Below are 14,916 nucleotides of genomic sequence, written 5' to 3'. Positions count from 1 at the left end.
TATTGGATACATTTGCAACGTCCCCTAAAGGCAAGAAGTTGTTCGTCCACTGTCACATATTCGCTAGAATTGTAAAGTTTGTAACAGTTCTTGATAAAAAGATTCCATATATAGCTAATAGGCGCTAATTTATCGGTTGCCAACCTCACAGGCCGAGTTCTCTTTTCATCAAAACGAATGCATCTCCGAATAGCCTCAAATCTATCTACGGACATAGTGGCTTTGTAATGTGGATCTGCAAATGGGTTCAGAACTAACTCTCTGATTGGCACATCATATGATTTAGTCGACCCTGCCAGAAGAGTAAGGCCAATATAGGCATATAGTTCCTCTTTAGTTACATTTTTTCCAATTTTTTTTTTTTCCGAAGCAATACGTTTACCTTCCACATTCGTACACAAAACTACCTCATCTGCAATATCATCTGAAACAAATTTACTGGAAACATCTTTTTTGGACATGAATTGGGAAATTCCGACAGCTCCTTGAGGAACTCTAATAATGTTATGTGATGGGGTCATGAGCCATAGCAGTACTGTTCCAAAAAACCTTTGTTTTAGATGTTCTACTTGCACATTCTTCTGGATCCATTACTTCTTCATCATCTGAGGAATCGCTGGACGATGAAGTTGATACATTAGCTGGTGGAATATACTCTTCATCCGACAAAGAAATGTCACTGTCTTCATCACTATTGAAAATAATCGCCTCAATTTCTTGGACAGTCAATCCCCTTGATGTAGACTGTGCCATTGTAATCTTAGATGTGAGTAAACTAAAATGAAAAGTAAAAAATAAAGATTACAATCAGGCTTGTGCACTATACACTGTGTGTGCTAAGACTTTGTTAGTGTTTGTGTGCTTAGGGTAAAGTACAGCCCCCCGACTCTTACCTTCAACAGATCACTTTCTTGTAAGTGCAGTAGAAGCCTCTGGTTTTGGAGCTCAGAAAGGTTCTTTGTTACAGACCAAAGAAAGCTGACTTCTTCCTCCAAAGTCTCTCCAGCAACTAGGATTTAGGACTAAAGGACCTGTACTGACATCATAATCACGTTACTTTGTGAGGGGAAACTCCCTTCCAGGATCACATTACCATGTCAGGCAGAATCCACACTCTTCCCAGCAACAGCCATCGACCAATAGTCATAAAGACTGAGTCATAAGTTCTTCCCCAACAACAGTACAGACAAAAAGACTGAGGAGTACATGTAAACCAAAGCAGGCCTCAAAGGCCCCAGGTACGTGAATCTGGGGTAGTCACAAAAAAAGCGTTGCTATACGAGATGCCTATAACATAAAAATATATGAACAACTGGATATTACTAACAACTATATACCTGAGGATTACCTTGAGTTTCAAAATTCTAACTAATGTAGTTTTACAGATAATAGAAAACAAGTAACCTAGCAGGCCTGCGAGGCCCCAGGTACACGTTCTAGGGTCAATGTGAACTTGTTTCTGGACTTACCCGTGTTCATGCCACACCTGGGATGAACTTGTGGACTTGTTCTGGACTTCCCTGTGTTTACTTCATACCCGGATTAGACTCTTTCTGTGCCGACAGTGTTTGGATCTGCACCACGTCATCTATTACATTCACCCGGCTGAGGACTCTGCCTTAAGAACTCCGCCGATTCGCTGTATATATTTCAAGGACTCCTTTCATTTCAGGACACTGTTCGTTATCAGTATATTGTTTTGGGTGTTTTTGCTGTTGTACAAATACACTATTTGCACTAAAGAAACCCGTCTGTCTGTTCATTGCCCCATGTTATCAGAATCCTTGAGTTCCTACAATAGTATTACAACCGGACTCTGGGAGCAGAGGAGAGACCCCCGGACTCTGGGAGCAGAGGAGAGACCCCCGGACTCTGGGAGCAGAGGAGAGACCCCCGGACTCTGGGAGCAGAGGAGAGACCCCCGGACTCTGGGAGCAGAGGAGAGACCCCCGGACTCTGGGAGCAGAGGAGAGACCCCCGGACTCTGGGAGCAGAGGAGAGACCCCCGGACTCTGGGAGCAGAGGAGAGACCCCCGGACTCTGGGAGCAGAGGAGAGACCCCTGGACTCAGTGACCAACAATATGTTGTGCTCATCAGTCAGCAGGACACCTAGCTTCTCCTCGCAGACCCTCCCACTGACCTTCATCTTCCTCGTCGTCCCCCAGCAGCGTTTCCCCGGCGCACACTGGTCTCTTGATATTCTTCCTCTCCACTGGAGTCTTCCTCTCTGTGATTTCCTGCAAAAAAACAGTCACAGTCAGACATGGATTGGGACAGGCACCACCCAGGTGGCATAAGTCTGGTGTAGAATAGATTGTTAGAGTTGGAAGGGACCTCCAGGGTCATCAGGACCCCCGGGGTCCTCGTGTCCAACCCCCTACTCAATGCAGGACTCACTAAGCCATTTCAGACAGATGTCTGTCCAGCCTCTGTGTGAAGACTTCCATTGAAGGAGAACTCACCACCTCTCGTGGCCGCCGGTTCCACTCCTTGATCTCCCTCACTGTCACCCTTCTAATATCTAATCTGTATCTTCTCCCTTCAGTTTCTTCCATTGCTTCTCGTGTTTCCACGAGTAAATGAGAATAAGGATGTGTTAATCGTATGGAATGGAGACACATCGTCCACATCTAGTTTTATACAACATCTGAACAACAATTATTTTAATCTTATATTTACTTTTTCAGGTCCTAATAAAGAATGGATTTTCTTGACCTGACTCTAGAAGGGAATTTGAAGTTAGGTAATAATAAAGATTGTAGAATGCACGGTGTCCGTGCAATACCACATTGCGCGCGGACAGCTGTCACTCCACCCATACAATTCATTCCATTCCCTATGGAGAATTTTAGAGCTCGAACAATTTGTTCAAATATAAAAAATAAAGAAGAAAGTATAAATATAAAAGAGGCTAAAAATAGAGGCTATAAGAACCATAGTATAGAAAACTCCTTTAATAAAGTGCAGAGTATGTCACGTCAAGATATGTTACATACGAACAAAAAATAAGTCTCCTCTTATTCTTCTTTTTTGCAGCTAAACATTCCCAGGTCCTTTAACCGTTCCTCGTTGGACCTACTTTGCAGTCTGCTCACCAACCTGGTCGCTCTTCTCTGAATTTGATGCAGTTTTTTAATGTTTTTTTAAATGTGGTGCCCAGAACTGGACCCAGTATTCCAGATGATGCCTGACCAAGGAGGAGTAGAGGAGATCATTACTTCACTTGATCTAGACTCATGTGCAGACTGTAATCTATTAGTATACACAAGTCTTTTTCACACGTGCTGTTGCTGTCACGATCCCTGATACCTACCTGTCCGGCCGGTGCGCTCCTGGCGTACCCTCTTCCTTCTCTGGATCCGGCTTCTCGGCCTCCCAGCGCGTCGCCGGTCAGCGCATGCGCCCTAGGGTCTTCCCCCACCGCTCTGCCTTCTGGGAGGTCGTGACCCAGTGGCCCCGCCTCCAATATGGCGGCGCCCACCGGGTATTTCTGTTCGGCGCTTCCTCAGGTAAGTGCCTGCGTATCTTCGTTGTTACTTCCAGCGTTATATTCAGGCCCGTCCTAGGGATAGCTTCTGTGTTCCGTGCTTGCTGTGCTCTCGGTTCCTCCGGCTCTCTCTTGCTTCCACCGTTCTCTTATTACCCCTGCTCCAGCCTTCTGTTTATATTTTCGTATTTTTCCTTTTCAGTACTAAGCTTGGTCATCCTCAGCGGTCCTGTTCCTCTGCTTCACCCAGTCGTCCCTTTGGCTCCGGCAGTTGCGGTTCCATCCTCCCTGGGCCTGCTCCTAACACTCCCTGTATAGGGGGTGCACCCATCAGGTTTGCTCACCCTAGGGGGCTCTGGGACCGTGACCCAGAGGGTCCACTTCGGGGTTCACCTCGTCTCTGTCTCACCCCCGTGTAGCGTGATAGTTGCTTAGTTCTATTCTTCACATTCTGTAATGTAATTTTGGTTTTTCTTGCCCAGATGTAGAATATTGCATTGCTCCCTGTTAAAGGGAACCTGTCAACAGGATTGTGCTCAGTAACTACAGACAGTGTCAGGTCAGCGCCGGTATACTGATTACAATGATACCTGTAATGAAATCCGTCTTGTGGTTGTTGTGTGATCTGTATTTTCAGTTTTGAATTAATGATATGCTCGTGCTCCAGAGTGGCCTGTGGGGGATCTTCATGTGGTGTTCTGCTTAAGTATTCATACTGAAGATTGCTCGGAAAAAAAATCACTTTCAGCAGGCAGGCGTCGGCACTGCAGGATGATTGCATGTAAAATAATTAAATGCACATTATACATGCGATCATCGTGTAGCGCTGACACCTACCTACTGAACGTGATTTTTTTCCAATATATATATATATATATATATATATATATACAGTATATGTAAAATAGGGGGCAGGTCAATACTGTCAATACAAAACAGATGAATACCTAATCAGAGCACCACATAAAGACCCCGCCCCGGAGCATATCATTAACTCAAAACTGAAAATAAAGATTAAACAACAACCACAAGACGGATTTCATCACCAGGTATCAGTGAAATCAGTATAATGGCACTGACCTGACACTGTAAATCACTGTGTACAATCCTGCTGACAGGTTCCCTTTAAATAATATTCTATTAGTCTCTGCCCATTGTTCAAGCTTTTCTAGATCCTTCTGAATCATTTCTGTCTTCTCAAGTGTTACCTATTCCTCCTAGCTTTACATCATTTGCAAATGTTATCAGTTTACCTTCAGTTCCCTTATCTAGATCACTTATAAAAATGTTGAACAACACTGGGGCCAGGACAGAGCCTTGTGGTCCCCACTTGTAACACTGGGGCCAGGACAGAGCCTTGTGGTCCCCACTTGTAACACTAGGGCCAAGACAGAGCTTTGTGGTACCCCACTTGTAACACTGGGGCCAAGACAGATGCTTGTGGTACTCCACTTGTAACACTGGGGCCAGGACAGAGCCTTGTGGTCCCCACTTGTAACACTGGGGCCAGGACAGAGGCTTGTGTTACCCCACTTGAAACATTTTTCCAATTGGACGTGCAACCATTTATTACCATTCTTTGAGTACGATCACTGATCCAGTTATGAATCCACCTAACCGTAGCGTTGTCAATCCCATACTTGGTCTTTTTTTCAATAAGGATAGTATGAGATACTTTATCAAATGCTTTGCTGAAATCAAGATATACTGTATCTACCGCATTTCCCTGATCCACCCAGTCAGTGATTCCACCATAGAAGGAAATTAAATTATTACCCCTTTATACATCACTTGTGAGGCAACATCTAGAATATGGGATGCAGTTTTGGGCTCCACATTTTAAAAAGGATATTCAGAAGTTACAATCAGGTCAAAGACGGGCAACTAGATTATTACACAGGAAAGAGGCCTCTCCTATATTCCACGGGATGGAGGCCTCTCCTACATTACATGTGATTTGAGGCCTCTCTGTAAGGGGCTGGGTGGTGGAAACACTGTGCCAAAGCCCAAGGAAGACCTGGAGGGGCGTGAACAGGAGCCTCACCCAATCTGACTACGGACAGGTAGCTGGAATGGCCCGGGGGAATGTCCAACAGATGCAGGCAGTGAAAATGACAGGAACCGCAGGTGCAGACACGACTGTCTGACGGACAGATGGGCACTGTCATCCACATCCACCTCCGGGGGCTTCTCTGTCCTCATCTACATCCACATACTTTCCTCCATATTAATATATGTGCCCCCCCACATCCACCTCCGAGGGTGTCTGTTCTCATCTACATCCATAGACAGTAATATGGAGGAAAGTATGTGCCCCCCACATGCAATGCTGACATTCCTTGCTGCTCTCTAGCGCACTGTGCCTGTATCTTTGGTCACCGCTCTGTTCTGATGCACAGGAGCACTTCATTACTTGTATATGGTTACACAGTGACATGCTCTGCTGACATTCCTTGCTGCTCTCTAGCGCACTGTGCCTGTATCTTTGGTCACCGCTCTGTTCTGATGCACAGTAGCACTTCATTACTTGTATATGGTTACACAGTGACATGCCTGCTGACATTCCTTGCTGCTCTCTAGCGCACTGTGCCTGTATCTTTGGTCACCGCTCTGTTCTGATGCACAGTAGCACTTCATTACTTGTATATGGTTACACAGTGACATGCTCTGCTGACATTCCTTGCTGCTCTCTAGCGCACTGTGCCTGTATCTTTGGTCACCGCTCTGTTCTGATGCACAGGAGCACTTCATTACTTGTATATGGTTACACAGTGACATGCCCTGCTGACATTCCTTGCTGCTCTCTAGCGCACTGTGCCTGTATCTTTGGTCACAGCTCTGTTCTGATGCACAGTAGCACTTCATTACTTGTATATGGTTACACAGTGACATGCCCTGCTGACATTCCTTGCTGTTCTCTAGCGCACTGTGCCTGTATCTTTGGTCACCGCTCTGTTCTGATGCACAGGAGCACTTCATTACTTGTATATGGTTACACAGTGACATGCCCTGCTGACATTCCTTGCTGCTCTCTAGCGCACTGTGCCGGTATCTTTGGTCACCGCTCTGTTCTGATGCACAGTAGCACTTCATTACTTGTATATGGTTACACAGTGACATGCTCTGCTGACATTCCTTGCTGCTCTCTAGTGCACTGTGCCTGTATCTTTGGTCACCGCTCTGTTCTGATGCACAGTAGCACTTCATTACTTGTATATGGTTACACAGTGACATGCCCTGCTGACATTCCTTGCTGCTCTCTAGCGCACTGTGCCTGTATCTTTGGTCACCGCTCTGTTCTGATGCACAGTAGCACTTCATTACTTGTATATGGTTACACAGTGACATGCCCTGCTGACATTCCTTGCTGCTCTCTAGCGCACTGTGCCTGTATCTTTGGTCACCGCTCTGTTCTGATGCACAGTAGCACTTCATTACTTGTATATGGTTACACAGTGACATGCCCTGCTGACATTCCTTGCTGCTCTCTAGCGCACTGTGCCTGTATCTTTGGTCACCGCTCTGTTCTGATGCACAGTAGCACTTCATTACTTGTATATGGTTACACAGTGACATGCCTGCTGACATTCCTTGCTGCTCTCTAGCGCACTGTGCCTGTATCTTTGGTCACCGCTCTGTTCTGATGCACAGTAGCACTTCATTACTTGTATATGGTTACACAGTGACATGCCTGCTGACATTCCTTGCTGCTCTCTAGCGCACTGTGCCTGTATCTTTGGTCACCGCTCTGTTCTGATGCACAGTAGCACTTCATTACTTGTATATGGTTACACAGTGACATGCCTGCTGACATTCCTTGCTGCTCTCTAGCGCACTGTGCCTGTATCTTTGGTCACCGCTCTGTTCTGATGCACAGTAGCACTTCATTACTTGTATATGGTTACACAGTGACATGCCTGCTGACATTCCTTGCTGCTCTCTAGCGCACTGTGCCTGTATCTTTGGTCACCGCTCTGTTCTGATGCACAGTAGCACTTCATTACTTGTATATGGTTACACAGTGACATGCCTGCTGACATTCCTTGCTGCTCTCTAGCGCACTGTGCCTGTATCTTTGGTCACCGCTCTGTTCTGATGCACAGTAGCACTTCATTACTTGTATATAGTTACACAGTGACATGCTCTGCTGACATTCCTTGCTGCTCTCTAGCGCACTGTGCCTGTATCTTTGGTCACCGCTCTGTTCTGATGCACAGTAGCACTTCATTACTTGTATATGGTTACACAGTGACATGCCCTGCTGACATTCCTTGCTGCTCTCTAGCGCACTGTGCCTGTATCTTTGGTCACCGCTCTGTTCTGATGCACAGTAGCACTTCATTACTTGTATATGGTTACACAGTGACATGCTCTGCTGACATTCCTTGCTGCTCTCTAGTGCACTGTGCCTGTATCTTTGGTCACCGCTCTGTTCTGATGCACAGTAGCACTTCATTACTTGTATATGGTTACACAGTGACATGCTCTGCTGACATTCCTTGCTGCTCTCTAGTGCACTGTGCCTGTATCTATGGTCACCGCTCTGTTCTGATGCACAGTAGCACTTCATTACTTGTATATGGTTACACGGTGACATGCCCTGCTGACATTCCTTGTTGCTCTCTAGTGCACTGTGCCTGTATCTTTGGTCACCGCTCTGTTCTGATGCACAGTAGCATTTCATTACTTGTATATGGTTACACAGTGACATGCCCTGCTGACATTCCTTGTTGCTCTCTAGTGCACTGTGCCTGTATCTTTGGTCACCGCTCCTGTTCTGATGCACAGTAGCACTTCATTACTTGTATATGGTTACACAGTGACATGCTCTGCTGACATTCCTTGCTGCTCTCTAGCACACTGTGCCTGTATCTTTGGTCACCGCTCTGTTCTGATGCACAGTAGCACTTCATTACTTGTATATGGTTACACAGTGACATGCCTGCTGACATTCCTTGCTGCTCTCTAGCGCACTGTGCCTGTATCTTTGGTCACCGCTCTGTTCTGATGCATAGTAGCACTTCATTACTTGTATATGGTTACACAGTGACATGCTCTGCTGACATTCCTTGCTGCTCTCTAGTGCACTGTGCCTGTATCTTTGGTCACCGCTCCTGTTCTGATGCACAGTAGCACTTCATTACCTGTATATGGTTACACAGTGACATGCCTGCTGACATTCCTTGCTGCTCTCTAGCGCACTGTGCCTGTATCTTTGGTCACCGCTCTGTTCTGATGCACAGTAGCACTTCATTACTTGTATATGGTTACACAGTGACATGCCCTGCTGACATTCCTTGCTGCTCTCTAGCGCACTGTGCCTGTATCTTTGGTCACTGCTCTGTTCTGATGCACAGTAGCACTTCATTACTTGTATATGGTTACACAGTGACATGCTCTGCTGACATTCCTTGCTGCTCTCTAGCGCACTGTGCCTGTATCTTTGGTCACCGCTCTGTTCTGATGCACAGTAGCACTTCATTACTTGTATATGGTTACACAGTGACATGCTCTGCTGACATTCCTTGCTGCTCTCTAGCGCACTGTGCCTGTATCTTTGGTCACCGCTCTGTTCTGATGCACAGGAGCACTTCATTACTTGTATATGGTTACACAGTGACATGCCTGCTGACATTCCTTGTTGCTCTCTAGCGCACTGTGCCTGTATCTTTGGTCACCGCTCCTGTTCTGATGCACAGTAGCACTTCATTACTTGTATATGGTTACACAGTGACATGCTCTGCTGACATTCCTTGCTGCTCTCTAGTGCACTGTGCCTGTATCTTTGGTCACCGCTCTGTTCTGATGCACAGTAGCACTTCATTACTTGTATATGGTTACACAGTGACATGCTCTGCTGACATTCCTTGTTGCTCTCTAGCGCACTGTGCCTGTATCTTTGGTCACCGCTCCTGTTCTGATGCACAGTAGCACTTCATTACTTGTATATGGTTACACAGTCACATGCCCTGCTGACATTCCTTGCTGCTCTCTAGTGCACTGTGCCTGTATCTTTGGTCACCGCTCTGTACTGATGCACAGTAGCACTTCATTACTTGTATATGGTTACACAGTGACATGCTCTGCTGACATTCCTTGCTGCTCTCTAGAGCACTGTGCCTGTATCTTTGGTCACCGCTCTGTTCTGATGCACAGTAGCACTTCATTACTTGTATATGGTTACACAGTGACATGCCCTGCTGACATTCCTTGCTGCTCTCTAGCACACTGTGCCTGTATCTTTGGTCACCGCTCTGTTCTGATGCACAGTAGCACTTCATTACTTGTATATGGTTACACAGTGACATGCCTGCTGACATTCCTTGCTGCTCTCTAGCGCACTGTGCCTGTATCTTTGGTCACCGCTCTGTTCTGATGCACAGGAGCACTTCATTACTTGTATATGGTTACACAGTGACATGCTCTGCTGACATTCCTTGCTGCTCTCTAGCGCACTGTGCCTGTATCTTTGGTCACTGCTCTGTTCTGATGCACAGTAGCACTTCATTACTTGTATATGGTTACACAGTGACATGCTCTGCTGACATTCCTTGCTGCTCTCTAGCGCACTGTGCCTGTATCTTTGGTCACCGCTCTGTTCTGATGCACAGGAGCACTTCATTACTTGTATATGGTTACACAGTGACATGCCTGCTGACATTCCTTGTTGCTCTCTAGCGCACTGTGCCTGTATCTTTGGTCACTGCTCTGTTCTGATGCACAGTAGCACTTCATTACTTGTATATGGTTACACAGTGACATGCCCTGCTGACATTCCTTGCTGCTCTCTAGCGCACTGTGCCTGTATCTTTGGTCACTGCTCTGTTCTGATGCACAGGAGCACTTCATTACTTGTATATGGTTACACAGTGACATGCTCTGCTGACATTCCTTGCTGCTCTCTAGCGCACTGTGCCTGTATCTTTGGTCACTGCTCTGTTCTGATGCACAGTAGCACTTCATTACTTGTATATGGTTACACAGTGACATGCTCTGCTGACATTCCTTGCTGCTCTCTAGCGCACTGTGCCTGTATCTTTGGTCACCGCTCTGTTCTGATGCACAGGAGCACTTCATTACTTGTATATGGTTACACAGTGACATGCCTGCTGACATTCCTTGCTGCTCTCTAGCGCACTGTGCCTGTATCTTTGGTCACCGCTCTGTTCTGATGCACAGTAGCACTTCATTACTTGTATATGGTTACACAGTGACATGCCCTGCTGACATTCCTTGCTGCTCTCTAGTGCACTGTGCCTGTATCTTTGGTCACCGCTCTGTTCTGATGCACAGTAGCACTTCATTACTTGTATATGGTTACACAGTGACATGCCCTGCTGACATTCCTTGCTGCTCTCTAGTGCACTGTGCCTGTATCTATAGTCACCGCTCTGTTCTGATGCACAGTAGCACTTCATTACTTGTATATGGTTACACAGTGACATGCCCTGCTGACATTCCTTGCTGCTCTCTAGCGCACTGTGCCTGTATCTTTGGTCACTGCTCTGTTCTGATGCACAGTAGCACTTCATTACTTGTATATGGTTACACAGTGACATGCCCTGCTGACATTCCTTGCTGCTCTCTAGTGCACTGTGCCTGTATCTTTGGTCACCGCTCTGTTCTGATGCACAGTAGCACTTCATTACTTGTATATGGTTACACAGTGACATGCCTGCTGACATTCCTTGCCGCTCTCTAGCGCACTGTGCCTGTATCTTTGGTCACCGCTCTGTTCTGATGCACAGTAGCACTTCATTACTTGTATATGGTTACACAGTGACATGCCCTGCTGACATTCCTTGCTGCTCTCTAGCGCACTGTGCCTGTATCTTTGGTCACCGCTCTGTTCTGATGCACAGTAGCACTTCATTACTTGTATATGGTTACACAGTGACATGCTCTGCTGACATTCCTTGCTGCTCTCTAGTGCACTGTGCCTGTATCTTTGGTCACTGCTCCTGTTCTGATGCACAGGAGCACTTCATTACTTGTATATGGTTACACAGTGACATGCCTGCTGACATTCCTTGCTGCTCTCTAGTGCACTGTGCCTGTATCTTTGGTCACCGCTCTGTTCTGATGCACAGTAGCACTTCATTACTTGTATATGGTTACACAGTGACATGCCTGCTGACATTCCTTGCTGCTCTCTAGTGCACTGTGCCTGTATCTTTGGTCACCGCTCTGTTCTGATGCACAGTAGCACTTCATTACTTGTATATGGTTACACAGTGACATGCTCTGCTGACATTCCTTGCTGCTCTCTAGCGCACTGTGCCTGTATCTTTGGTCACCGCTCTGTTCTGATGCACAGTAGCACTTCATTACTTGTATATGGTTACACAGTGACATGCTCTGCTGACATTCCTTGCTGCTCTCTAGTGCACTGTGCCTGTATCTTTGGTCACCGCTCTGTTCTGATGCACAGTAGCACTTCATTACTTGTATATGGTTACACAGTGACATGCCCTGCTGACATTCCTTGCTGCTCTCTAGCGCACTGTGCCTGTATCTTTGGTCACCGCTCTGTTCTGATGCACAGTAGCACTTCATTACTTGTATATGGTTACACAGTGACATGCCTGCTGACATTCCTTGCTGCTCTCTAGCGCACTGTGCCGGTATCTTTGGTCACCGCTCTGTTCTGATGCACAGTAGCACTTCATTACTTGTATATGGTTACACAGTGACATGCCTGCTGACATTCCTTGCTGCTCTCTAACGCACTGTGTCTGTATCTTTGGTCACCGCTCTGTTCTGATGCACAGTAGCACTTCATTACTTGTATATGGTTACACAGTGACATGCCCTGCTGACATTCCTTGCTGCTCTCTAGTGCACTGTGCCTGTATCTTTAGTCACCGCTCTGTTCTGATGCACAGGAGCACTTCATTACTTGTATATGGTTACACAGTGACATGCCCTGCTGACATTCCTTGCTGCTCTCTAGTGCACTGTGCCTGTATCTTTGGTCACCGCTCCTGTTCTGATGCACAGTAGCACTTCATTACTTGTATATGGTTACACAGTGACATGCCCTGCTGACATTCCTTGCTGCTCTCTAGTGCACTGTGCCTGTATCTTTGGTCACCGCTCTGTTCTGATGCACAGTAGCACTTCATTACTTGTATATGGTTACACAGTGACATGCCTGCTGACATTCCTTGCTGCTCTCTAGTGCACTGTGTCTGTATCTTTGGTCACCGCTCTGTTCTGATGCACAGTAGCACTTCATTACTTGTATATGGTTACACAGTGACATGCCTGCTGACATTCCTTGCTGCTCTCTAGCGCACTGTGCCTGTATCTTTGGTCACCGCTCTGTTCTGATGCACAGGAGCACTTCATTACTTGTATATGGTTACACAGTGACATGCCTGCTGACATTCCTTGCTGCTCTCTAGCGCACTGTGCCTGTATCTTTGGTCACCGCTCCTGTTCTGATGCACAGTAGCACTTCATTACTTGTATATGGTTACACAGTGACATGCCCTGCTGACATTCCTTGCTGCTCTCTAGCGCACTGTGCCTGTATCTTTGGTCACCGCTCTGTTCTGATGCACAGTAGCACTTCATTACTTGTATATGGTTACACAGTGACATGCCCTGCTGACATTCCTTGCTGCTCTCTAGCGCACTGTGCCGGTATCTTTGGTCACCGCTCTGTTCTGATGCACAGTAGCACTTCATTACTTGTATATGGTTACACAGTGACATGCCCTGCTGACATTCCTTGCTGCTCTCTAGCGCACTGTGCCTGTATCTTTGGTCACCGCTCTGTTCTGATGCACAGTAGCACTTCATTACTTGTATATGGTTACACAGTGACATGCCCTGCTGACATTCCTTGCTGCTCTCTAGCGCACTGTGCCTGTATCTTTGGTCACCGCTCTGTTCTGATGCACAGTAGCACTTCATTACTTGTATATGGTTACACAGTGACATGCTCTGCTGACATTCCTTGCTGCTCTCTAGTGCACTGCGCCTGTATCTTTGGTCACCGCTCTGTTCTGATGCACAGTAGCACTTCATTACTTGTATATGGTTACACAGTGACATGCCCTGCTGACATTCCTTGCTGCTCTCTAGCGCACTGTGCCTGTATCTTTGGTCACCGCTCTGTTCTGATGCACAGTAGCACTTCATTACTTGTATATGGTTACACAGTGACATGCCCTGCTGACATTCCTTGCTGCTCTCTAGTGCACTGTGCCTGTATCTTTAGTCACCGCTCTGTTCTGATGCACAGTAGCACTTCATTACTTGTATATGGTTACACAGTGACATGCCTGCTGACATTCCTTGCTGCTCTCTAGCGCACTGTGCCTGTATATTTGGTCACCGCTCTGTTCTGATGCACAGTAGCACTTCAGTACTTGTATATGGTTACACAGTGACATGCCCTGCTGACATTCCTTGCTGCTCTCTAGCGCACTGTGCCTGTATCTTTGGTCACCGCTCTGTTCTGATGCACAGTAGCACTTCATTACTTGTATATGGTTACACAGTGACATGCCCTGCTGACATTCCTTGCTGCTCTCTAGCGCACTGTGCCTGTATCTTTGGTCACCGCTCTGTTCTGATGCACAGTAGCACATCATTACTTGTATATGGTTACACAGTGACATGCCTGCTGACATTCCTTGCTGCTCTCTAGCGCACTGTGCCTGTATCTTTGGTCACCGCTCTGTTCTGATGCACAGTAGCACATCATTACTTGTATATGGTTACACAGTGACATGCCTGCTGACATTCCTTGCTGCTCTCTAGTGCACTGCGCCTGTATCTTTGGTCACCGCTCTGTTCTGATGCACAGTAGCACTTCATTACTTGTATATGGTTACACAGTGACATGCCCTGCTGACATTCCTTGCTGCTCTCTAGCGCACTGTGCCTGTATCTTTGGTCACCGCTCCTGTTCTGATGCACAGTAGCACTTCATTACTTGTATATGGTTACACAGTGACATGCCCTGCTGACATTCCTTGCTGCTCTCTAGCGCACTGTGCCTGTATCTTTGGTCACCGCTCTGTTCTGATGCACAGTAGCACTTCATTACTTGTATATGGTTACACAGTGACATGCCTGCTGACATTCCTTGCTGCTCTCTAGCGCACTGTGCCGGTATCTTTGGTCACCGCTCCTGTTCTGATGCACAGGAGCACTTCATTACTTGTATATGGTTACACAGTGACATGCCTGCTGACATTCCTTGCTGCTCTCTAGTGCACTGCGCCTGTATCTTTGGTCACCGCTCTGTTCTGATGCACAGTAGCACTTCATTACTTGTATATGGTTACACAGTGACATGCCCTGCTGACATTCCTTGCTGCTCTCTAGTGCACTGTGCCTGTATCTTTAGTCACCGCTCTGTTCTGATGCACAGTAGCACTTCATTACTTGTATATGGTTACACAGTGACATG

The 14,916-nt window shown here is 46.6% G+C and overlaps 1 protein-coding gene across 4 annotated transcripts in view; it reads right to left on the bottom strand.

Annotated features, from left to right (window-relative positions):
• Positions 1 to 14,916, bottom strand: part of ABCC8 (ATP binding cassette subfamily C member 8) — a 458,344-nt gene that overhangs the window by 112,004 nt on the left and 331,424 nt on the right. For all 4 annotated transcript variants that reach the window (XR_013220972.1, XR_013220971.1, XR_013220970.1 and 1 more), the window contains exon 24: positions 2,142 to 2,238. Coding sequence is in view for 1 of the 4 variants with exons in the window: in XM_077281846.1 (XP_077137961.1) it covers positions 2,142 to 2,238 (97 nt within the window). In the remaining 3 variants the exon portion in view is untranslated. The remainder of the gene's footprint in view (positions 1 to 2,141; positions 2,239 to 14,916) is intronic.

This window comes from Ranitomeya variabilis, chromosome 2 (genome assembly GCF_051348905.1).
Source record: "Ranitomeya variabilis isolate aRanVar5 chromosome 2, aRanVar5.hap1, whole genome shotgun sequence".
In the NCBI taxonomy this organism is placed as follows: domain Eukaryota; kingdom Metazoa; phylum Chordata; class Amphibia; order Anura; family Dendrobatidae; genus Ranitomeya; species Ranitomeya variabilis.
Note: the sequence above shows the minus strand (reverse complement) of the source record. Positions and strands in the feature narration are given on the sequence as shown.